Source organism: Halyomorpha halys, unplaced genomic scaffold (assembly GCF_000696795.3).
Source record: "Halyomorpha halys isolate HHAL.00 unplaced genomic scaffold, Hhal_1.1 Scaffold98.1, whole genome shotgun sequence".
NCBI lineage: Eukaryota > Metazoa > Arthropoda > Insecta > Hemiptera > Pentatomidae > Halyomorpha > Halyomorpha halys.
In genome coordinates this window covers 916,423-942,192 of record NW_027107309.1, presented here as the reverse complement: position 1 = coordinate 942,192, position 25,770 = coordinate 916,423, and the positions used below count along the sequence as shown (strand labels likewise).

Genomic DNA, 25,770 nt, shown 5'->3' with positions numbered 1-25,770 from the left:
CCATTACTTCTATTTTATTTATTTTTTCTCCCTTCGTCCGGTTTTCAAATTAACTTGTTTTCCCCCCCTTTGCAGAGAGCAATAGTTTGTTTTGTTAGGTCTACGAATACCGTTATTTTTGTTATTAACTTTAATTTTTTCTCTTATTAAGAATTGTTATTTTTATCTATTGATTTTTTTTTATTTGTAACGTTGTATATAGTTAGTTTTGTATGAGATTAAACCCTACCCCCCATAATCAATTATAAAAAAAAAAAATGTAACTGTTATATTAACCATGTAAGGCCCACCAGGGCGATCTGTTATTAAATAAAAAAAAAGAGTACGTTTCACTTTTCGTCTTATCCAGGCCAATATGCTCTTCCGTGGCTAGATATCACTTAGGAAATTCTGAAAATTGTGTTTCGAAAACATAGTAATGTCCCCAGTCGTTTGGGTATTTCGGAAATATAATAGCTTGTTGTCAAGTTATTTTTCTTTTCTAATGAAACTATTCTAAAACCTCTTTCAAGAAAATTTGAAAATTATAAGTGGTAATATTTTGGGTACCGGTGAAATCGAGAATACGCCTACTACCCAATGATAAGTTGAGAAAATCATATCGGTTGGTTTAAATATCGAGTTATAAGGCATCTAATGGGATGAGTGATTTAACTTTTATATAAAAATGTTAATTTTTTTGAGCTATTTTTATGTTGCGAATCCGAGATTAGTACAGATTCTTATAAGATAGAATTATAATATCATTTAATTGAGTCTTCTTTATACATTTACTACACACGTCACGCTGGCAGTCATATGAAACAGCCTCAGGTTCAGTAAAAAGCTATAGTCAATACCTCAGAGATATAGAAAATCATATTTCAAAATGGCAGTCTCATAGCACTGATATAAATCCAATAGAACTTCAAGGAGATGAAGTTGGCAGACGTGAGTAGAAGTACTAAGCTACGCCCCAAACAAGTTACATGAGCTAAGAACGATCGGCTTAGGTGAGATATGAGCGGAAATCAAGCAAGCTGTACAGTCCTTATTAAAGGGCATTGAGCAGTCATAAGAAGAAGCAATCCGCAATTGAATTTATTTAAAAAAAAAAAGAAAAGAAATTTCAAATATACTCTAATTTCTGACAACAAGAGCTAATTTATGGCTTTCGACTTGTTCATGATTTTTTTAAAAAGTAGTTAAAATGGAAACTAATCTGACAGAAAACGAAGATTTTATTATTTCAGAAGTAAGAAATAAAATTTAGTTGAGGGAATTCTAAATTAACTCAATGAGATATAAATATATATTTTATTCTATTCTGTTTAATAAATATTTAAACTATTTTATTCATCAAGAAGAGTACGTGATGATAAAATAGTTTTAATAATAAGTGGTTAGATTTTATTCAGAACTTTTTACTGACCAATACTGTAGTTTTCCCCATTTTCGAGAAAACAGAGTATAGTAAATCCTCTTGAGGTAAGACAATATTAATAAAATTGAATTTATAATAAATTATTTATTAATATATTTTTATGTATATCTAAGAATATTCTTTTACCTTATCATGCCGTGGATTATGTTTATAGACAGGGAAATTGCTATAAGTTAATGGGGCAAGGTGGCAAAATTTGAAATTCCCTAACAATTTTGACTGGATTTCCTCTGAAGAACATTCCCTGAAATCTGCTTCTTTTCTAAAGATTTTTGCGTTCTTCATAAGTTAATCTAAATTTTTTACGACCCATTTTAATTAATTATTCCACCTTATATGTAAAATAAAATATTACACTATCATTAAAAACCTTTTTCTATAATGGAGAGATATTTAGATACCTCTGTGATTATTTTTTTAAAATATCTTCTGTTTTTGATTACTTTGGGAATATAAAATGAAAAATTACATGGTGATCACTAAAAAACTTTTTATAAAACAGAGAGATAATATATTTCTTTTAAAGTATACTGCGATTCCAATCACTTCATTGAAAATATGGTCTCAAGTCTCGCTCAGGAAAAACTTCCCCGAGCGGAGTCTGATGGGCTCTTTTAAAAAAGCTGTTATCAGTTGGTGCCAGGCCCGATGATTACAGTCGATATGGGTAACCCCCACCTACTCTTCCAAGAAGACAGTTTTTGTGGATTCAGCTGACATGGGCCATGTGGAACCCAAACATGACACTGACACGAAAACAAATAGGCCCCCATAGCGTTTGGCCCTTTTTCATAATAAAATACAAATTAACGATGAAGTATCTATTTGGAACAATTTCACTGGCTTATTCTTTTCAACTTCTATAATAACAAAAATAATCGTCTCTGAAACTAAAAGTATTAGTGTCTATTCTTAATAGTTCGTTTTATTTTTATTTATGTAACTAATACTATGAGCGTTCATTATGAAACCGAGCTCTGATGGATTAGCTTCGATTGTTTGTTTTAATTATTCGACAACAGGGAGACTTCAGATTAAAGATGTTTTAAAATAATTATTTAACATCCCATTCGTTGCATATTTCGCCCAAAAGGATATCCGTCTTTTCATTCTCCAAACTCCTTACCCAACCTAACCCATTAGTATGGAGGTTCTTAACCTCATCCTTAACAATCCCTGATAATCTTCCGAGGTGTCTGAAAAGAAGATGGCCATAGGATCTTCTAATTTAAATTAATGCTTGAAGTACCACCAATGGTTTCCTTCTCAAGATTTTAAAGTGTTTGAAACATTCATCCAATTTACTTGTCGTATTTATTATCGTGTACAGTTGTAAATTACATTAAATAAATAAATTTAAAGAAAATTATGGCCAAGAAAAGAAAATTGTCTCATTTTTTCTTTTTTTAAGTGTTTCGTTATTGGAGTGCAACAGATGAGAACGTACTAAACTAGTTATTCCCATACCAAATTAATCCAACGGCACAATTACCTATAGAATTCGTTATACAGATGTACGTATATATCGAAAAATAGTTCAAATAAATCTAGGGCACGATGATTAGCTGATCTCATAACTTCCTTTTCGAACTGGAAATCCATAGTTGAATCTTTCTCCTATTTGTTTTCTTTTTGGTTGGTTTTAAATTGCAAATTAAGTTCGTTAGATATCATTGTTAAATATGGCTATTTTAATCCATATAATCTCCCTTTTTTAATTTTATGTTTCATGCTGGCATAAGATATATGTAAGAATCATATTTTTTTTTTAATTATAAAGATAATACAAAATATTTTAACGAATTTAAAAAAATTCCTTAAATAAAAATGAATGCCGGACGCAAGTCTGATATAATTAATTAGTAAACAGATTGGTAAATAACACCTTTATCACTACTAGAGTTAGTTATTGTTGAGAAAGTTTGAAATATTAAGTAGTTTCAACTAAGAAATAAAATATTAAAAAAATGAAAATAAATTTAATCTGAGGCTCCTACTCCTTTAAGAATAATAACAATGTACATTAAAGTGCCAATAAAATGGAATTACAACCAAATAATTAATATAATAAAGTACTATTCCAAAGAATAATATTTTAAATAAATAGAAGGACCAATGTTTCAACTAGAAATTTATAAATACTTGTTAGCATAAAATAACTATAAAATAGTTAACAATGAAATATTAATTAATTTTGAACCGGAATACTTTAAAATTACACATCTCAATGTCAGAAAAAATATTAAGTTGTGATAAGGTCTTTATAATTACTGAAGAGTTCATAACGGAATTTCTGTTTCTGTTTCATAACATGAAACTCCAATAAAAAATTGTATCTACACACCTGGTTTCAAACTGAATATAAATAAATAATAGGAATAGTATTTAAAAAAAAAATGAGCGAGTCGAATTTTAGGAAAGGTTTATAGGCAAAGATAAAAAAATAAATAAATAAATGAAACCTAAAGCCACCCAGCAGGGTTTCCGTTTTCAAGTGAAATATTCCCAGCTATGCATCATCGAAATCGACTCTCCCTTCTCTAATTCCACGGGGACCAAAAAACACGCGGTTACTGAACTCGAAAACGATATGAGGCCAGCATATTTCGGCCGATGCATTTGTGCAGTCGTGATGCAACAGTCAAAGTACGAGGCCTCACGGATAGGAATCCTTCCACGACATTAAACCCTCATAAATCTGTGGTTGTCTCACGCTCACTATTTTATTACCAAGGGTCGTTTGGATCCTAACGAATCGAGGAGAACATAATCTGGGAGTCTCGACCGAAAATACAGCAAAATCTCCAGATACCACTAGTTTTTAAGAAGCAATTCTGGTACTAAAGAAACTATTAAAAATCAGTTACAAAAAGAATTTTTTAAAAATGTATTTATGTATGTGTAATTCATCATGATATATTTTCATATAAATATTCATTGAAAATAGTTCAGCATAAATGGGGTCTATCGTAATGATTGCGAAGAAAAAATATATATTTTTTTGGATTAAGGTAAACCTAATAAGAAAATAGTTATAAGAAAAAAAGATATATAAACAACTTTACTGAGGTAGTTTGTTAATTTAGTGAAATTCATTTTTTATTCATATACAAATATCTATCAAATTTCTGTAATATTTCGACTTGTTCTTTTCTTGGAGGAAAGAGTATAATGAAAAGGGGTTAGCTGGCAGGAAATGTGAAGCCAAAAAGGCGAGCCTTATGATAGATCAGGGACGTGGTACAGGAGTAAGGAAAGTGTATGAGTCAATAACTGGTTACCTTTAGTTTCCTTTTAGGATACAATGGCGAATATTCCTATTAACTTCAACGTAAACTTAGCCGTAACCACTTTTACTTTGAAGGAGATTAGGATTATGCCACCTCCCTGATTATATTGGCCAAATTTTTAAACATTTTTATCTTAAGCAAAGTTAACAGTAATAAATAAATTTTTAAATAAACTACTACAAATACTTCTAGGAATTGTTTATATTTGTGGAATGAAACTATGATAAGGTTAATAAAATTATTATATCATTATCATTATTTAAGACTTTTTAATTCATATTTACTGATAATGAAAAAAAAATTTCCAAACCACCCTTTTTTGAAAAAAATACTATCTAAATGCATGGTATAATTTATTTTTATGATGGTAAATCTAATATAGATTAGTGAAAAACGACTGCTAGATACTCCACAATTTTTTTATTAATACAGTTTAATAAGAAATTCAATTAAATTAGACATAACTAAGTCATATAACATTTCGGTTCATTTAATTTTAACATGTAAATGTATCGATACCAAAGTAATACAAATTTACAAAATATAAAACACTAGTTATCTTTTAACAAATAATTTTGGAAAATGCATAATTTTACTGATTTTATCAAATTAGCATTTTGGTTTCATCCAATTAGCACAATCCAGAATGCTGTCAATTTGAAATATGTTTTATATAATTTGTAGATTGCGTTAACAGTTTTTCAGCAAAACTCCTCAAAAAAACTCACTGCAGTAAATACCAGAGAAAACATTAGATATTCTCTCCAAAGAGCAAGATATTCTCCTAAAAGGGAGACGGAAAATTAATTAATTTCGATGAAGCAGAGGCGTTCAAACAAAGGTCTAAAAACAAGAGAATAGTTAAGTAGTTGCCCTGGTTTTGATCTCGCGCTTTACTATTACTTGTATGAGGTAACTTAAATAAATAAATTTGATTCTCATTATAAATAAGTAATCTTATAGTAAATAACAATCATTCTGTAATTCTTTTTATTCATTATGGTTGTTATGTAGTGTTTTGTTCTCACCCCTGACGAAGGCTTGAAATACTGACCGCACCCCCAACCAATTTCTATTTATTTATATATATCCACGGTTCAACCATTGACTCATAATAATAAAAAGTTATGATGAATAATGTTAATGAAACATTACAATAATAGCTTTGAAAGATATTTTATTAAAATTTAAATCAAATAAATCCACAATCAATACCTATATTATATTACAGAAACCAAGAACTAAAAATCGGTAGTAAAGAACCATTATGGAACTTATACAAGTTAAAATAATGGTGGAACTTTGAAAAATGAAAAGGTTAATGTGATGAGTATCAAACAATTCAATTTCTAAACACTTCAACGGCTAAATAAGTTCAATTCGAAAATAATAGGTTCCATTATTATTTTCCAACTAATTATCGAAGAAGAATGGAGTTATTCAGGAGTCCATGAATAGCCCTATCTCTCTCCTACTGTTTCTTTTGATAATAAACCCTAACACCTAATTACCGAAGAGTTGAAACATAAAAAGAGTTACGCTGTTTAAAGTAACTGCAAACTCAGACTGCTTGGTAAGGAGTCCTAGAGATGCGCTGAATACCAAAGTATAGGCAAGCAATTATTACACCTATCAGCTGCTACTTAAGAATAAATTAAAATTAAAACGAAGTTTATAGAGGTAAAGCGGTGATGAGAAAGGAATAGCTCATCAAAATCCGTTTAAATAATCACAATTTTTTTTTTTTGTAATTTCGACTCATAGTGCATATGAGTTTAATTTTGAGAAGATGTAAATATTTGTAATAAAAAACTGTATACGGTCAGTGCTACGGTAAAATATATATCTCAGGAACCATAAGACGTCATAACATAAGCAGATGTCTGCCAGAACTCAAATTAAAGATAGTTAAATGTACTATAAAGTAGTTTATAACATCTATCTTAGTAGGAATAGTAGTTTTTATATCTGACAAAATAAATTCACCAAATGTTAATTTCTAGTTCTTCAGATAAAATATTTGCTTACTGAAAAAATAAATCGCTGGAACCATAAGACGTACATATGTCTGCCAGCACCAAAAATAAAGGTAATTTAATTTACTATAATGTATTTTATCACAGGTATCTTCGTAGGGGTAGCAGTTTTTATGATATTCGCTTATAAATATAAATATTGCGCATGAAATATTGTCCGAATAACTATATTATCAATTTATTATAGCAAATATCATAATAACTTCTACTTCAACGTAGAAAAACGTTGTAGACTAATTTATAGCACCTTAAACTACCATTAATTTGAGTGCTATTACACATATGCATGTTTTTAGAAATAAATTTCTCAAAAAAAAATTCACTGACTTCTGATTTTTCATGAAATATTGCTGTTTAAAAAGCTATATCTCCTGAAATAACAAACGTAAATAGCTCTATAAGGGCTTATATTTTAGCAAATTTACTCTACTTTAAATAAAGTTCTCTTAGGTTATCTTGTGTTGTTGGTAGTTTTAAAGATATATAGCTCCAAATGAAAAATTACTTTTTTTTTAACAATTTGAAACAGCTACCATTTTTATTCCCCCTACCTATACTTGGCAGACATTAATTTAGACTAGTAATTATACATAGTTTCCATAAAAGTAATTAAAAATTGGCGTGAAATAACTGCCTTTTTTTCCTCTTGGGCTCTTGCACTAGTAATAGGACAGGGCATCTACAGTACCAGCAATACAGGAATCCTCACTAATATTACAAATTGTATTTTTTATAATGATTAAAGATTAAAGACTCTCACTAATCCGGACTATTCCATAATCCGAACCACTCCTAAGAAAAATAAGTAGGAGATTACATTTTATACAAGTAGTGCATAAATGCATACTTTCAATAAAACCAATTAATCAATACCTTAAGTTCTGAAGCTAAAATAATCTAGTTAAAAATACTTTTATTTAAAAGAAAATCTAAGTTTTGTATGAAAATTTAGAAGCGTAGTTGTTTTCTCAGTTTCTTTATAGACGGATATAATAATTCTTTTCATTAAATTAATCTTAATTAAACATATAAAATATAGATTTTTTTTCACAAAATCGAAAATTCCAGGTTTATTTCACAAGAAAATAATTAAAAAGTAAATTTCCGAAATATGATTTATTGTTGCAACAATATTTTTAGGTAAATACATTTATAATTTTGGTTTTTAAATATGTATAGTTATTTATGAAGATTTTTTTTTCTCGATTTATATTATTATTCCTTATCCAAATTTATTTGCAATCCGAAACCACATTGGTTTTAATTAATTTGGATTAGCGAGAGTCCGCTGTACTTGAAATTAAAGTTTCACTAGAGAAATATGAGCCAAATTTTTATAAAATATAAAATATGGGCGAGAGGAAGCAATAATCAACCATGTATATCCATATTTTCCATGTATACTTATTTTCTCTTAATACATTATTAGGATAGTGTATTTATATTACCTCCCGACGGCTATCACTGTTTTATCTCATCACGAAGGCAGTGGCAGGCTTACAAGTTATCTTATCGCGCGCATTCGATTGATTTTACCTACATACGCAGTAATATTACTTTCCATAAGTGCTAATTACTTTGCACTTTTCCTTGTACGTCAGACAGTGCTCACCTTACGGTCAACAGGTTTGTTTTCCGTAGTGGCGAAAAAACGGTATTTGAGGATGCGAAACCTATGTTTGGAACACATAAACGTTTGTCCCAACGGAGATTTTCCAGAGCCGTAGTTCTATTAACAAAATAAACTGAATCTGTTTGATCTGGAAAAACATTTATACAACCTAATTGGAGAAACTGATTAAAATAAAAATGTATACTAGAAATATGCAAGTAACTAAGATTACGTTATTTTTAAACTATGACTTTCTTCTAAGGAAATATCATTAAATCAATGATACAATGGTACAATACTATTTTTTTTTAAATACTTTTTATTTATTGATAGATATTACAATCTGCCACACAGTTGTAGGCAATAGGTAATAGTGATGAATGATCTCATACATACTAAAATAAAATAAAATAAATAAATTAATAATAATATTATATTCTCTCGTCAAATTTACACTCTAATATACAATATTTACACAATCGACATGAGGATCCCTGAGCCCACGTGTGAGGGGTAGATCAGAGCTCAAAAGATCCCAGCGCATCCCTCCCGCCGCATCACTGGTAGTGAGCCAGTGGAGGCTGAGCAAGTGCGCTAAAGCCGCCAACACTCAACTCATCACGGGATTGAGGAATCTGACCATTGCCAGAATACAATACTAATTAAATTGATTTCTAAAAAATCACATCCGTCAATAAAGTTAAATTAAAACAGATATACATTCTTAAGGTAGGACAAAACAGTTATTATTTTATTTTTTTCTCTCACCCTTCTAATAATTTTACTATCTGAAATATAAAACCAAAACATTATACAGAAATAGGAATATGTATACAATAATAGATATAAATATCCTTTCAATGCCTGAAGGGTATTTTAAGGTAGATTGTGGGATCCTCTGTGTACTGGGGAGCACTGTAGCCCTTACTCGCTGTCTGCGTTGTCACGAGTGGGAAGGAACCTCTCCATTAGTGATGAATGAATCGACCAAGGGAACAGAGCCTTGCCACCTCCTAGGTCTTTGCGGAGGGGCAATCTCCCGGAAGAATTAATAAGACATAACTACAAGTATAATCGTTTATACCACTGGATCCAACCCAAGATATTGAAAATTTGGAACTTTCAACTCCATCCAGAACTTGGGGAAGTACGCGATCGTACAAAATTTAGGAATTCGAGTTTTCCTTGACATCGAAATTTTCCGACTTTTTTAACTATATTTAAAATAAGTCAAGGCCTAACACTTTATCGAAAAAATGACTAGTTTATAAAATTTAGAGCATTAAATTTTGCGTTTAATGTCTACCATAACATTAGAATTTGATCAAGGCTTGCTTTCAAAATGATATCTAAGTGCTAATTTGTTTCTATTTAGTGAGCCTTGATTTTATCGACCTTATCACACAAATGTATAGCATAATATTTTTATATTATCTAGCAAGCTTTCTAATGACTACCTTATTTTTTAAATTTGGTAAAGTGCATAAATAAACAATACAAACAATGCATTTTTAAATCTGTGTAATAAAATGAAAAGCAACATTTAATGACGAAATAACTAAATTTATTTTCGATTTTTTTTTGGGTTTTAATTTTCAAATGAATTTTGGGAAAACTATATCTCAGGAATTATCAGACTCACAGATGTCTATTAGCAATCAAAATAAAGCTTATTAAATGTACTTTAAGGATAATTAATAATATTTATCTTTAAAGAAGAAATAGTTCGCATAATATTTGTCAAAGTAGATTCAAAAAATGTTGGTAACTAATTGTTCGACCAAAACTTTTGGTTTATGAAAAACTATATCTCAGAAACAATTAAAAGTGCAGATTTCTATTATCATTCAAACTGAGCAAGTTAAGGTAATATAAACAGGGTCATATGACCATACATAGCTTATCATTATTATAATTAAATAATATAATTATTAATTAATTTACCTGGTGAAGTAGTCGTGGACGAATGCGGAATGTTCGTCTAGCCATGCCTCTATGGCGGCTTCTTCGTCCCCGTACTGACCTGACCAGCACTCCGCAGTCATCCGTCCTGCAACAGACAATCATGTCATATAATATACTATTGATAGTGTTAACATGTCATATAATATACTATTGATGGTGTTAACATGTCACATAATATACTATTGATAGTGTTAACAGAAACACAATAAACATAATGATACTCATCAAACATAACACGCACATCAAAATTATTTTAAAAATTCAAGATATTTTTAAGACAGGAAAAGTTAAGTGAATACCACGTCTTAGTTTGTCTTTATTTTCATCTTTTTTTTTATAAACTTGTTTTTATTTATTATAATAAACAATTGGCCACAAGACTATAATTGATACATGTCTAGGTACAAATACTTTTTGTATGATAAAGTGAGGTGATTTTTATCTGCATACATATACATTTTTAATTTTATACTGTAGTAAAATTTTAAAAAAATACATAACAAAAATAATAAGCAATTAAAAATCTAATAAGGTAATTAAATATAAATTAGAAATAATGGAGAAATGGACAGTTAATAAAATTGGGTAGAAAATAAATTAAATACTTTAAACAGTATTTATACAATTCGGGTTTTATGATTGTATAGGCCAAGAGAAACAATGGTCAGTGACAACTCACAATATGCGATAAACTTTTGAATTTAGTAATTAGGAGACGTAAAGTATAGTAAAAAGCATTAATAATCAACTTCAATTCATAACTACAAGTTAATCTATTACAAAATATTTGCTTCTGACAGAACAGGATAATTTTATAACAAATACCAGATGCTATAAAAAAAAAACATTATAAACGTTAAGGTATAGGATAGGGGAAAAAAAATGAGACAAACAAACAAATTCCAAAATGGTAAAACAAATAACAAACTATAGCTATAAGAATGTTAAACATTAAGGTATAGAATAAGAAAAAACTGAAACAAGTCTACCAAAAAATATATTCATGCCAGGAGCCTGTCACATCGTTAAGGTTTTCCATCCTTTTTTACTGAGGAGTATGTAGATTACGTACAGCACCGGGAGGGGGCTAAGGGAATTTATAAATATTTCATCTATACATAAATGTATATACATCGAATAAAAAAGAAAGGCAGGACTCAGATGTTTAGGGAGTTATGCACAGGAAAATCATACATAGTTATATAAATAAATATATTATAAAGAGTACACTATTTTAGAAAAAACAGTAAAAAATAAATAAATAAAAACTATGAATGGAGTCTAATTTTAAATATCTAATTGATTAACTAAACAAATGAGTAATTTCCAATAAAAATCAATATATCCACTTTCAGAAAGTTATTATTTAAATATTATTATAGAGAATCTTATGAAGATAACTTATTTATTTTTGCAAATAGTGATTTGAAATGGGACACTTATTTGAAATGGGAAAATTTAAATTTTTTAATAAAATAAATAAATTTCTGATGTAAAATTTAAATTTGTCAAAAAAATCTATACTTTCCAGAAGTAAGTATACAAACTTTTGATTAGAATACATTTTCAAATATAATCTTATTAAAAAATAACACAAATATATATCATGAGCAAAAATCTGAAAGCCGCGTTACTGCGAAATCCCGATATTTTTGAGGGGACTATAAAATCTATAATAAATTAAGTTTTTCATAATATTGTTGTTTTTTTTAGTAGTGAGTGCTAGGAAGTGGATATACTACCGAATAAAACGATTAATTAAACAATTAATTGTTAGGTTTAAAATGTGCCCAAAAATAGAATAAAACAACTACGAATCAAGAGTTTTTCGATTTACTTGGTTTCACACTTCTGTCGAAAAAAAAAATTAATCGACGATTATAACAAATGAATGGTGGTTATAAAAAGTACCGACGACGTGAGTTACTTTGTTCCTTAACGGATAACTTTGTTAAACTGGTGTTTAAAGTTTCATGTTGCACACCAACGGTAGTGAAGCCCCCAAGGGTTGAGAAGGAACAGTATATCTTTTGATTGGTGGAAGCAAAGTTCAGCTGAAAAATATTCGTAGGTTTTCTGGTATATTTCTTTCCCCTCCAGTTATTCTCTGGTAAACAATATTCCTCAAACTTCTATTCCTAGATCGCTTCTTCTCGAAGTATATGGATATGTGTAATCATGAACATGATTAAGTATCTGTGATGAAGAAACAAATATCGGTTTTAATTATATATCTCTTTCCCTCATGCTTGGTATTAAGTCTCCCGTTATTTTTTTGTGCGTAATTGTTTTTAATTACTAATATAATTTAAACACAAAATTAACACGGATAGAGTGGTCCCTTCCCACTCATGACAAGGCAGACGGCGAGTAAACGCCACACTGCTCCCATGTATATAGCAGATTACACAACCTACCTTCAAATACCCTTCAGGCAAAGAAAGGACATATATGTTCATTATGTATTATTATGTGTACATACATAAGTTTTTCTTCGAAATATAATAATTAATATAGAATATTAATATATTCAATTTATATATATTAAACACAACATTCTTTCTTCAGACGACTCTCAAAATTCATCAATTGTAAAAGGGGTTGATTTCATTAGTTCTCATTACCTCCTCCCCATTATTATTACCCCCTACATCCATTGGACTTTGAAATAAAAACACAATAATAATTTTAAATCAATTTAAAAAAACATACATTCACAATTTGGTTTTATTTTGGTCTAGAAATATGAGATATTTTTGTAAGTTGAAAAGAAGAAACATCAGTTTTTACGTATATTTTTTAAACGAAAATAATCATATTCTGTTTTTATTTTACTCTTACTGTTTTAAGTAATTCTTTTCTTCTATAATGTGTCTTAAACTGGATTAGCTATTGATTCTCAGGTGTCTATAATCAATATTTGGTAATAGAGCAATTTTTAGTAATAACCATATAATTTCATCTCATTCTTTTCATCAAGAAAAGAAAAACATAGTTATCACATACAGTGTAAATAAGATTTTTTCGTTTTATTTTAACTCTAAGAAAGCTGAAGTATAAATTTCAAAATTTTTGGTCCGTCAAAAATGAAGAATATAAAATCTAAAATAAAATAAAGTCCTAAATCTGGTAAAAAAATAACCCACTTTTGACCTAACTCATTTTTTACATTAATCATAACATTTCAACGAACCAATCAACATCATCATAAACGACTCTTTCTCTACCGCTGCAGAGTAGGGGATGTGCCTTCTAAAGTGTTTCTCTCTTGATTAAGAATGCTTCTTGAACGACTTCCTCCCAAGTGGATCGTCGTCTTCTTAGTCTCCTTCCCTCCACTCGTGTCTAATATGTCATCCTGGCGGTTTATTTCACATTCATTCTAAGGAGGTGCCCAAATCATCTTTGTATATTCACTTCAAAAGTGGTTTCCATCGGCTGCACTTCGAGGTTTGGCCTTATTGTCGTGTTGTGGATTCTGTCTCTCCTGGTCTTTTCTTCAACTTTTCTCAAGTATCTAATCTCCATTGCCTGAATCTACCGTTTGTGTTTAAAGCTAAGTGTCCATGACCCCAAGGAGTGAGAAACGATGGGCAAGAACGATGATCTATAGCTTTGTTTTCATTGACACCTCTCTTCTGCAGAGTAAACCTTTCCGAATTAAGTTTCCAGCTGCTTCCAGTCTTTGCAACACCTCACTATCAATATACCAGGTTTCTTTAATCCAGGCAACTTAATATAAACACTGCACCAGTTCCATGTTCTGGCCAGATCTTGGAACGAAATCAAGTAAAATAAATTCTACATTACATAAATGTGATAAACAAGTTTATGAGATCATTTCTTGATTTTTTTTATTATATAAAACACTATTATGGTAATAAAAAATAGATTAACATCTATATGAGCAGTCAACAAAAGAAATAAAAACTACTACAGCTTATTGGAAGATTTCCAAAACAAAGTCTTAGGCTCGTTGTCTACAAGCAATCTCTTCTAGCGGAGAAAAAAAAACTCGCTATCACAATAAATCTACAAGATAAACAAAGTACGATAAAATAAAAATAAATCGTTAAATTAAATCAGTTGCTGGTGGATGTCATTGAAACAAGTAGTTGGATTACTCTTTTGTTTCGTTATAAGTAATCCACGTAAAGATTACTGAAAGGGCAGTTTAAAAAGTTTTTTGAAGACTTATAAGAGCACCTTATTTTTTTTTTAATATAACATAGTAACAAGTAATGCAGTTTCCATAATTATTAATATATGATCATCAAATCTGTAACAAGTAGTTTTGTTATTTAAACAAGTAAAATTACAAGACCGTCAATATACATAACAAATGCAACAGAGCTAAAAACATTACCAGCAAAATGGCCCCATACGTAATAGAAATTCTAAATTATCGCCAAAAAATAAATTGATCCAATGAAAAACAGAAAAACGTACAATAATAACATATTTCCCCCCTATTTGGAGCTAGAAATTTGACTAGAGGAAATTATGGATCATTCAAAAGATATGAATGAGGAAAGTAAACAGCAATTCTCAAGTCTCCTCTTGGTATACCGAGTTGAAGTGGCTCTATCCAACCTCCTTGGTGTTTTCCTATTTCAAGTTTTTTAAATAAAAAAACCTACATACTTCCTTGATCTCCTCACTCTTTGTCCATTCATCCACCCATTAAACACTAGATCCCAGCCAAATGAATTTATATATGCCCTCCTATAGAACTTCGTTCTTCTGCAAATCCATCGTCATACGTGCAACCTCCTTCTGGAAATCTCTCACCATCCCCATTTGCCAATCCTCATCCATTCTTTCCTTTAAACAACGCTTATTTCTTCACTTATTGCATAACCAAACCTCCACATCAATGTAAACAATATAGTTAAGCCAAGATCTCAAAATAATCTCATTTTGCTAACTGGAAACTCGTAAATGCTTGCCAGACAAAACTCATAATGTATGAACCATGTATTTATTCTTAGAGGACATATGTCGCAGAATAAAATTATTTTTTAACGAGGGGTAGATAGTTGACCGTTGATTACTGATTGGAGAAGATGGTCGGAGGGGGGGGGGGGGGGGGGGGGTGCGGTCAAAAACAACATAAATAAACAAAAAAATATTTATTTATGCCGACTTTTCGACCTGATTTTCAGGTCTTCATCAGGGCTATAAAAACAAAAAGAAAACAACTATAATTTAGAGAGAAAAAAGTGATTAATAACTACGGACAAGGACAGTAATAGATTGATTCTTTTAATAAAATAAAATGAAAAATTATTTTTTCATTTTATTTCAATTCTCGGTAGACTAGAATATCAATAATTTCGTCCGACTTACAGCCTCCAAACAGTAAACAGCACATATACTGACACAAACCTTTTTCTCTCTTATTACTATTTCCAATTGTTCATACGGAAAAAAAAAATCAGGCACCACTAAAAAAGCACATCCACAAGCGTACCAAACATATACTAAAAGAGAATAAGTGAAAATTTTTCTTAAATTGCAAAAAACTTGAATACTGTATAAATTGTGTGTTAATAAATCGAGTGTATCAATCGTTTATTGTACATTGTTTATAACTCATAATTTATTTACTCTATTGGCTTTTTTATCTATTTTTTCTAATAATTTCCAAATGTTAAAAAGTGTAAATATTTATAAAAACAAAAATTTAAATCACGTTAATTATAATTTTTAAGAGCTAAGGAATGCTGAAATTTGAAGAAGTAGGGATTTACGAAAACATAAATATTTAATATAAGAGCACATTATCTAAAAATAAATAAATAAACATTCAATTTTATTAGAAAACTCAAAATTCCAATATTTAGTTTGACAAAAAAAAAATTACTTAACTAAGTTTTTAAGACAATTCATGTGACTAAATAATTAAATATAAAAAAAACTGTTTTATCTCTAAAATTGGAAAAATAAAGAGCATTCAATGCAAGTATTATCTGATTAATTTCAGCATAAGGTAATCACACCGCCATTTCATACTTTACTCTGTTATTCGCGTAACTTTTTCGGAGATGTAATTTGCATCTTCTTAATTTTCTTAAACACCAAGCAACAAGATGCTTGTGCTTTCTGATCAGTTTGTTTGGTTACTAAGAATTCCTTACTACCATAAATTGGTGATATATTGGTTTCATGCTCTAGGTGCGCTGTAAAACGTATGCGCAACTACCAAGGATTTCAATTTCAAAAGGCGCTTAATACAATTAAACTTAAAAATAAAAACTCAGGAATTTTTCGAAAAAAATTTAGAAATAAACTAAATTGATTAAAAAAACGTTAAGTCTAAGTCAAAACCTAATGGATTCAAATAATTCTTGGAGTTTACGAACACCATTTCCCTAGTTAATTTAATAACAGTTTTAGCTGCAGCTAATTTTTATTCAACCCTGCTTTAAAGCTTATTATTTAAATATTAATAATTTTTAAAGATCACCTAAACAGATGCTGAAGTATCTTAAAAAACAGCAACCAATCTTCATGTCACTGGATAAATGCAATCACAAATCACTGATTTCCATTCACTATTCACTACTTCTACATGACCACACTCGAACAGCAACTGACAATAACTTCCCCCAGCGCTAACATAAACACGACACCGAGGCACTTGCTCTGTGTGGTCCATTGCTAAGAGACCACTACACTTCGGTATTTGTTTGCCCAGGTGGTCCACATTCTTCATCTTCCAAGTCACGCCTAACAGCACTAGGGTCTAGACAGAGGAAACACTCCAACCAGAGCAAACAATCTGAGGAAGTTCAGTCATCGTCTTTCTTAACCAGGGATGACTCAACAAGAGTCTGGGCCACCATGAACAAGAGTTTTGGAAACATGTTAGTGGATCGGAGTCTGTAAGTCGATGTAATATATAAAACTATCTTATATGCTCGTTCCATATTTCTTCCACATTAAAGTTAAGATAAAAATGTTTAAAAATTAGAAAAAAAAAAAATTTTCATTCATTTTTTTGTGAATTTTACTATAGGTAAACACATATAACGTCAAAATACACAAAAACAAAACAAATAAATAACAAAAAAATGGTAGAGCACTTCATTCGAAGTAAAAAAAAAATAATAAATACACCAATCTTTATAAAAGTTACTGCTTTTGAAATTTTACTGAGTGAACTTCAAATTTCGAATATATGCGTTCATAATTAAAAGTGATAAACCAAATACGTCGAAAAAAATATCGGTTATTTTGAATGACTGGTCACAAAAAATATAGATATTACATGAGTACTTCATAAATATATCGTCTCGGTAGTTAGATGACATCGACTTCTATTCTGCTTAGAATAGAGCAGGATGGTAATATATAGGGTAACTCCCTCCCCCTCTGTAAGTTAGAAATAGCCTGGAAAGAGATAAAAAAAAACAAAAAGACTGAGAACATGACAGAAAGCCTCCAACATTAATTTAACTTCTGTATTACGTAAATAAAGATATGAAATGCAAAATTTAATATATAGGTGATATGAATATTACTATGTGTTATTGTTGAAACTATTAAACCAATTTTAAATAATTTAAAAAAAATATCTAGATAAATTATTTTATTTAATCGTGTTATATACTACAATATAGTATCAGAAAGGCTCAATTTCACAATATATACTTTTAAAATTGTAGAGAACAAACCCTGAAGACGGAAAATGACTCCGAAAAATTAGCGTTTTACAAAAAAAGAAAAAAAAAAGGGATATACTTAAGTTATAATAACATTTTTCTTTTTAAATGGTTCATGCCACTGAAGAGTAATTTTATAATGATTTAATTTGAGGTTGCAAACGATCCATAAGTTTTTAGTAGCTATCATAAGTCAGAACAGAAATTAAGCTGTGTTCTCGGTATAAAAATTCGTGATATCGATTAGTAGTTCTCAACTTTTTATTTACTATTGCACATTTTTAATAATTTGAAGGTACACTAAAAATAGTATAAATGAATTTGACAGCAAAACCTCTTTACGTCGGACAGTACATAACGCATCCTGTAAAATGCTACTACTACCTTTTCAGTTAAAATGAAAAATAAATGTTTAGGCTTAGTCTAGTGTCAATTGAAAAAGAAATGTAATGCGGAAACCTCCAAAAAACTCCCACCAAATTGGTCGAAAATCGCTGTCTTAGAAGATACCAAGGCATAGCTTAAAAGGCATAATATGATGTTGATGCGTTTAAATATTATAAGTACCAATAATCCCTACATAACAATCTTATTGAAAAATAAAACAAACATGTGCTGATTTCATACTACGTTTCTCCATAAATATCTTGAATATAAGGTGTCAACCTCCAACCTACAAATACCCTCACATAGAAATCCTTCTTTTCGATGCTAATCCCCAGTCATTCATGCTGCCTCCTTTCAGAATTTCCAACCTCTTTGTATCCATAAACAAGGAAGGAGTTTTACTTTAGACACCACTGAATCCTTCTCCCCCTCGACTATTATTATTATTATTGGCGCGACAGACCGTGGAGGTCCAAGGCCTCCCGAGATGTACTTAGGAAATACATCGCGCGTTTCATGACGTGGTTTTCATAGGTAGGGTTCATCACTCCCACGCCTATTTTTTGAGTGCCACCAATTGGCTAACGGGCCTCACAAATGCCTGGGAGGAGGCTGGGACTCGAACTCGCAACCTTTGGGTTGGCAGACAGGCGCGTTACCACGCTGCTAACATCACCTCTGTAAGTACTATACATGTGGCTAATCACATTAAAAAATAATTATTGTCTTTTATATATTACAGGGGTCAACAACTAGAAATTTGATTTAACAATTTTGGCTGACCTGTATGTTTTTTGGTGTAGTGAAACCAAAATTAAACTCCATTTTATTCCATAACGTACAGGTTTTTTAAAAATTTTATGATATATATTTGATTTTTGACAAAAATTAAAAATTCTTTCATAGCATCTGGGGCACTCAACTTCAAACTTCTTGATCGTATCAAAAGGTCGTTAAAATATGCCGAATGACATAAATAGGAATCTAATACGTCAATTTCAATTTGATATATTAATGAATCATAAAACTTATTCGAGAGACGTTTAATTGCTTTCAAATCTAAGAAATGTATATTTTATTTTGTATATTTCATCACATGAAAGAGAGAATACTATTCTTTATCACAATACTAAAATTTTTGAATTTGGTTCTAAGTAAATACGAGTATTAAAGTTTTCAAGAAGATTCACGAAAATACGCTAACAAATTCAATCTCTTCGGCAAGTGAGATTAATATTGAGAGAATTAGAGCGAAAACAACTTATTTTTTTAATTTAACAAAATAATTTCGAAAAATGCTCTAAAATTGAAAACAAAATCAAATTAAAAAAACTATCTTCATATTCGAATTCTGCACATTAAAAAACAACATCTTACATATAAATCTTTAAAAAAAATTTGTTTCCCCTGTTACAGAGAGTGATTTAGTTCCACACGTTCTTCTAGCAAAACCTGAAATCCTTATGACTCATGTATGATTTGGTAAATTTAAATGTTTTGCCACCAATTTTTTCTCATTTTGACGAAAACAATTAAGAATAATGTGGAAGAATTGAATAAAATAAACATTTTCTGGAATTTATTGCATTAATTATTAATATATTATAATTATTATTATGTGAATAAGAGATAACTATATTATATCTTTGATGCGCGGTCATAAGTGCTTAAGTCACTTTTTGAGCAGTTAGAGATTGTCGTATTATAGCACCAAATCAGAGCTACCGGTTGGTAATAAGGTCTATATGCTTCATATAGACTTACTACTATATTGTTTTATAAAAATAACAATTACAAAAATATCAATAATTAAATTTAACACAATGTTTTGAACTTTATTTTTGTTCTTCTGAAAAATTTATATTTTCGACTTAAGCCCTTATAACCGCGCATCAAAGGTATATTATATAAATATGTTATAATTATTATCACATGTCATAATTATAAATGTAGAAAAATAAAAAATTTTCTGGAATTTATTACAATTATAAATATATTATCTCATGTTTTCAATTTAAATTGACTTATAGGAATCTGATTTATGGCATTTGGAATAAATTAATATTTTTAAGTTGATTGGTAGAGAAACCTTGGCGCTATGAAAGATTTTCTTGATTAATGAGCTATAAAACTGACATTAAATATCATGAATTTGTAAAATAACCTGTACGTGACGAAAGAAAACGGATATCGTTTTCAGATTCAGTTTACCAATAAACTTAAAGACCAACCAAAACTATCACATAAAATTTCCAGAAGTTAAATTTTGTAGACCTATTTAGTTATTAATTATATCCACATCTTATTTCTCCTAAAATAATAAGAAAAGTTTAGTATAAAAAAATACTATTGAGAAGAATAGAAAAACTCTACAAGACCCTTTCAATATCAAAAACCATTAGCACTGACGTCGACTAGTCATTAATTGTTAAGGCATATACAAAAGACTGACAGGTGTTGACGCACAATAGATTTTGACAAATATGACATGGATGGCTTCTCGTACTCAATTATTAACAAAGTGAATTATTTCTTATATTTACATTGTTACAATAAAATTATATTTTACTGTCAATTATCTACAGGCATATAAACATTCATTTTTCTGTCAAATAGAATATACCAAAGAAATAATGTATATAAAAAGGAACGTAAAGCACGAACTGAAAATAGGCCATTTCCAATCTATTGTCGTAAGACTTTCACGCCGGAAACATAAAACCTTTATACTGCCAGTTCTAAAGATACTGTAACATGATTTTACAACAAACTAGGAAGAAATGTTTTAAAACATTTCTTAGAGAAAGAACCAAGGGCGTTCTTCAGCGTGATTATTCCGACATAATTAAAGTTTATTTTTAATAATCACTTACAGAGTAACAATGACTTCCAATTACGTTTTATTGATATTCTTTATTTAATGCTGATAGCAAATTAGTTTGTGTACACTGTTTTCAACGACAATGAAATTGGATTACTGATAGTGCCAAAACGTAGACTGTCAGAATTAATAAAACACAAACTTATTGGATTACTGATTTAATATATTGATTGCTGCAGAATGATTTTTTTTTCATTATTATCACAAAATTAAAAGAACTACTTTTTCTCTCAATTTTATTTTAATACCTCAAACATTTCGGCCCTTAGGACATTTTGAAGGAACTAATTCAACAACCTTAACTATCGATGTCATAATTCATTAAACTGTCTTTTTTGCAGACTAATATTTTTGTGGAATAGTTTTTGTATTGAAATTATATAGTTTATATAAAACATGGGCAATTAGCCAGCAAAAAGACAATTTAATGAATTATAACATCAATAGTTAAGGTTGTTGAATTAGTTCCTTGAAAATGGCCTAAGGGCCGAAACGTTAAAGGTTTTTAAAATAAAAAGTTGAGAAAAAAAGTGGAACATTGAAGTTCCAGTTAATAATAACGCAAACGTATTATGTTTTATAAAAATAATCATTGATTGATCCCCAATAACAAAGTAATTATAATTGAAACATGGTTACAAAAGAATTAAACACAGAAAGTCACAATTTCAAATATTCTTTAACATATAACATAAGATGTAAAAGCCCCAAGACAATAATGATCACAGTAAATAAACATTTAAGAATAAGCAGGATTTTAAATGAGATATTCACAGAGCAACTTCTAAGAATTTTATATTTTAAAAAATGTTTTAATATTGTGACTGGGATGAAAATGAAAATTGCAAACAAAAAAGGGCAGAACAATACAGAAACACAATTTTATATTAAAAATCTATAGTGGTCCAAAAAGTCTTTTTGATTGATATTAATAATAAAAAAATAATACAACAAAAATATAAGTAACCAAAATATATTTTTTATTAATAAGTAATTTTTTTTATTCTATTTTAATTTAGATAATCGTTTTGCAAGTAGCTTCAAATTCATTATTACCCATCATATGTATCATAATTATTACCATTATATTGTATGCAATATAAGTCTGAAACTAAACCAATAGCTAAATATTACAATTGATTAATTAAGCGATTAGGTATAATATTTGGCGATAACTAACTGACGTGAATTTAACATTATTGACATTTAAGAAATATATATTTATTCATTACCGCAAAAACTTCTTAATTCGTAAACTTTATAATGGGGCTACCTTTACGAATATGATCATTATATCCGATTTTATTAATTTTAAATTAATAAAACTCAAAAGAATTTATTCAACATAAAAACTCAATAAAATAAATTTATCAATCTAAAAAATACTTGATCATTCGCGATAAATCAATAAAGTATACGAATATATGAATTTTAAAAAATACCTGGTAAAGAGACCTTCTTAAAAATAACTGCTGATGTTATTTCTAGGCATTCTACGAAATGTTTTTCCTTCATTCCGTATACTTTATTTTTATATTTCGTCTGAAACGATAAGAAACTACTCCTAGATTGACAAACGCTCTAAACCTCCCATTTACTACAAAAACTCTTATACACTACCACGATCACACCCTATTTGGACATACGGAACTGAGAAATCCACAAAACCATCAAATTCCTCCCGTATCCAATCCTCATAATCCAAAACCATCCGTAAAATCCTAGATGCTCCTAGATACGTCACTTAAAACTCATTGATAAAGACTTCGACATCCCATTCGTTGCAGACTTGTCCCGAGTTCTTACGATAGTTCCTAATCTCTTATCCTTAACAATCGCTGATAATCTCTGAGGCGTCTGAAAAGAAGATGGCCATAGTTTCTTCCATAGCAATGACTGAGAGTATCACTATTGAGTGATTCCTTCCAAAGATTGTAATGTGTTCTTATTTTATTTTATTTTTTTATAAACAGTTGTAAATTTCAATAAACAATTAAAAAAAATTTTTTTTTCTGACCTCCTTTATTGAAAATATATAGATAACAATATTGATGTATTTATATACATGTATATATCAATATTGTTATCTATATATTTTCAATAAGTCAGAAAAAAAAATTTTTAAAAAATCGAACGGTATGTTTCACTGTTTTCAACATTGTATTTGAGAGCACTAAATTGATAAAATATTAAAAATTTTAATTAAAAGATATAATTCAATAAAACAAAACTACTTTTTTTTCTTTTAAGAGGAATAAATAATCTGAATAATCTATATAAAAACAGAAATTGTAATAATAAAATTAATCATTAAATTGACAATAGAAGTCATTAAAAAGTTGTAATTCCTTTAGCACTGCTACTTAACAAGTTCTGAGACGAATTTTAGAAACTTTTATTAAACTCCCCCACTCAGAGCGTTTCAATATTCCAGTGCTCCAACGAGCGTGAGATCTTCAACTTTTAATCAGTATCGTGGGAGAGCGGTGAGGGTTTGCCGCTAAACTGGGAATCTGGGCAAAAAAACATGTCAGATTTGAAGAAAGTTTGCCCGTGTAAGCTGTAAATACTCTTACTGTAGAAAGGAAAAATTAACATTTGCAACCTTAGTCGGTATAATTAGCGATAATTTCTAATAATTCTTTATTTAATGGACAAAAAACAAATTTAATTGTTTAGATTCTTAGTCAAAGATGTTATAAAAAAAATATTTACTGATAGAGAGTAGAGCAGTGTTGTAAAAAAAATATATATAGCAAATTCCAAAATTGGCCAAAACTGGGCATATATACAATAAAATCCTTCTAGGAGAGATCATAACAACAACAATTAGTATATGTACCGCCGAAGCGAGTACAATGACGTGTGACAATACGAGTACAACCACCTGATCAGAAAACTGCCGCCTCCAACGTGCAAATATTGTCAGACCATTCTTACGATTAGACATATTTTTGAAGAGTGTACTCACTATTTGCCAATTATAAATAGAATAGGACTGACCCCAAATGTATCCGAAGCTCTCACAGATGAGGAAGCTAAAATTACATTAGTGTTTGAATTTTTAAAAGCACATCGCCTTCTTTATAAATTATAACTCCTCTTCGATTTTTATTTTTTTATGTTTTTTACATATTTTATTTTATTTTTTAATTATTTTTTTTTTATTTGTTTTATTTCTATATTTTTTATTTTTTACTACAAACAGCGAGTAGAGCAGTGTTGGAAAAATAAATTATTTATACAGAGCAACGTAGTAAAATTGGCCAAAACTTGGTTTCGGCATCCACCTTTATTTAAATAATGATAAAAAAAAAATGTGATAATGCTTTAAGGAAATATAAGTCAGTAATTATTGAGATATAAATGGAACATAGGAGATAGTCGTCGTAGGTACGGTCGGATTAAAAGAAAAAAAAAAGGCAATGCACAATTTTTTAAATGTATTTAGACAGAAAACGTATTTACTGCGTGTTGATTGCTATCATATAGACCCTAGCAATAATCTCCTAAATTTGTTCTGTACAAATAGGGGTAATAAGAAACATCTTCGACGGCAGACATTTCAATCATCTTCATCGCCAATTGCTGACTTTCCTCTCTGGTAGGAAAGTCAATTGCACTTTCTAAGGGAAACTGATGCAGGCGGAGTGAGAGGCTGCATATATTACATCGGCCACAGGAAAAAGGAAAGGGTTTTCGTAATTTCTGAAGTTGAGGGATGCATCTCAGTGAATTCTTTGAATTATTCAAGTAAGGCAAACCTACTTTCGATAGATGACAACAACCCGACAGCAATTACAAAGAATATAGAAATATTTTTTTATAATGAAGTATCACATTTTATAATTGTATTCCAATAAACAAATGAGAATTTCGAACCGTCATACACAAGATGACTTGATTGTACAAAATGTTTTTAATAGATATTCTTACAATGAGCTACCATGACATGCCAACAGACAACCGCAAAAGGCTGAAAAGGTGTTGGATACCCTATTATTTTAAAGAAGTAGTAAACAAATTTACTGATTGTTAGAGGATAATCCATTAATTTTATAGTCATACTTGCAACAATAGCTTTAACGAGCTACTTCAAACCTTCTTATGCCCAACCATCAATTAGTTCTTGCATAAATTGAAATTAAGTACAAACCCTATAACACCATCTTCACATGGCGTTTCTCGAAGATTAATTCTAATTCATTTTTATACTTAAGTAAGTAGAAAAGTTAATGGTTTCTACAGTATAGAAACTGCATTTATGCGCATAATTATAGGTTACATATAAGCCATTGTCAATGTGAACCTCTATAAATAATCAAACTAAGCGGGTTTGATTCTTCCAATATTGCAAATATTTCTGTAGCAGTAATTTTTGCACACTTCACCAGTATTTGCGTTTTACGTATTCATTCCATATATATAGACTAAACTAAAGGAAAAATAATTTAAACAACAATAATAATAATACATTTTAAAACAAAAATTCAAGTATATTTATAAATA

General features: G+C 29.5%; 1 protein-coding gene across 7 annotated transcripts in view; it reads right to left on the bottom strand.

The window, feature by feature from the left end:
• Pde11 (Phosphodiesterase 11) overlaps positions 1–25,770 on the bottom strand; it is a 295,736-nt gene that overhangs the window by 29,589 nt on the left and 240,377 nt on the right. For all 7 annotated transcript variants that reach the window (XM_014415309.3, XM_014415310.2, XM_067045590.1 and 4 more), the window contains one exon: positions 10,306–10,411. In XM_014415309.3, the coding sequence (XP_014270795.1) occupies positions 10,306–10,411 (106 nt within the window). The remainder of the gene's footprint in view (positions 1–10,305; positions 10,412–25,770) is intronic.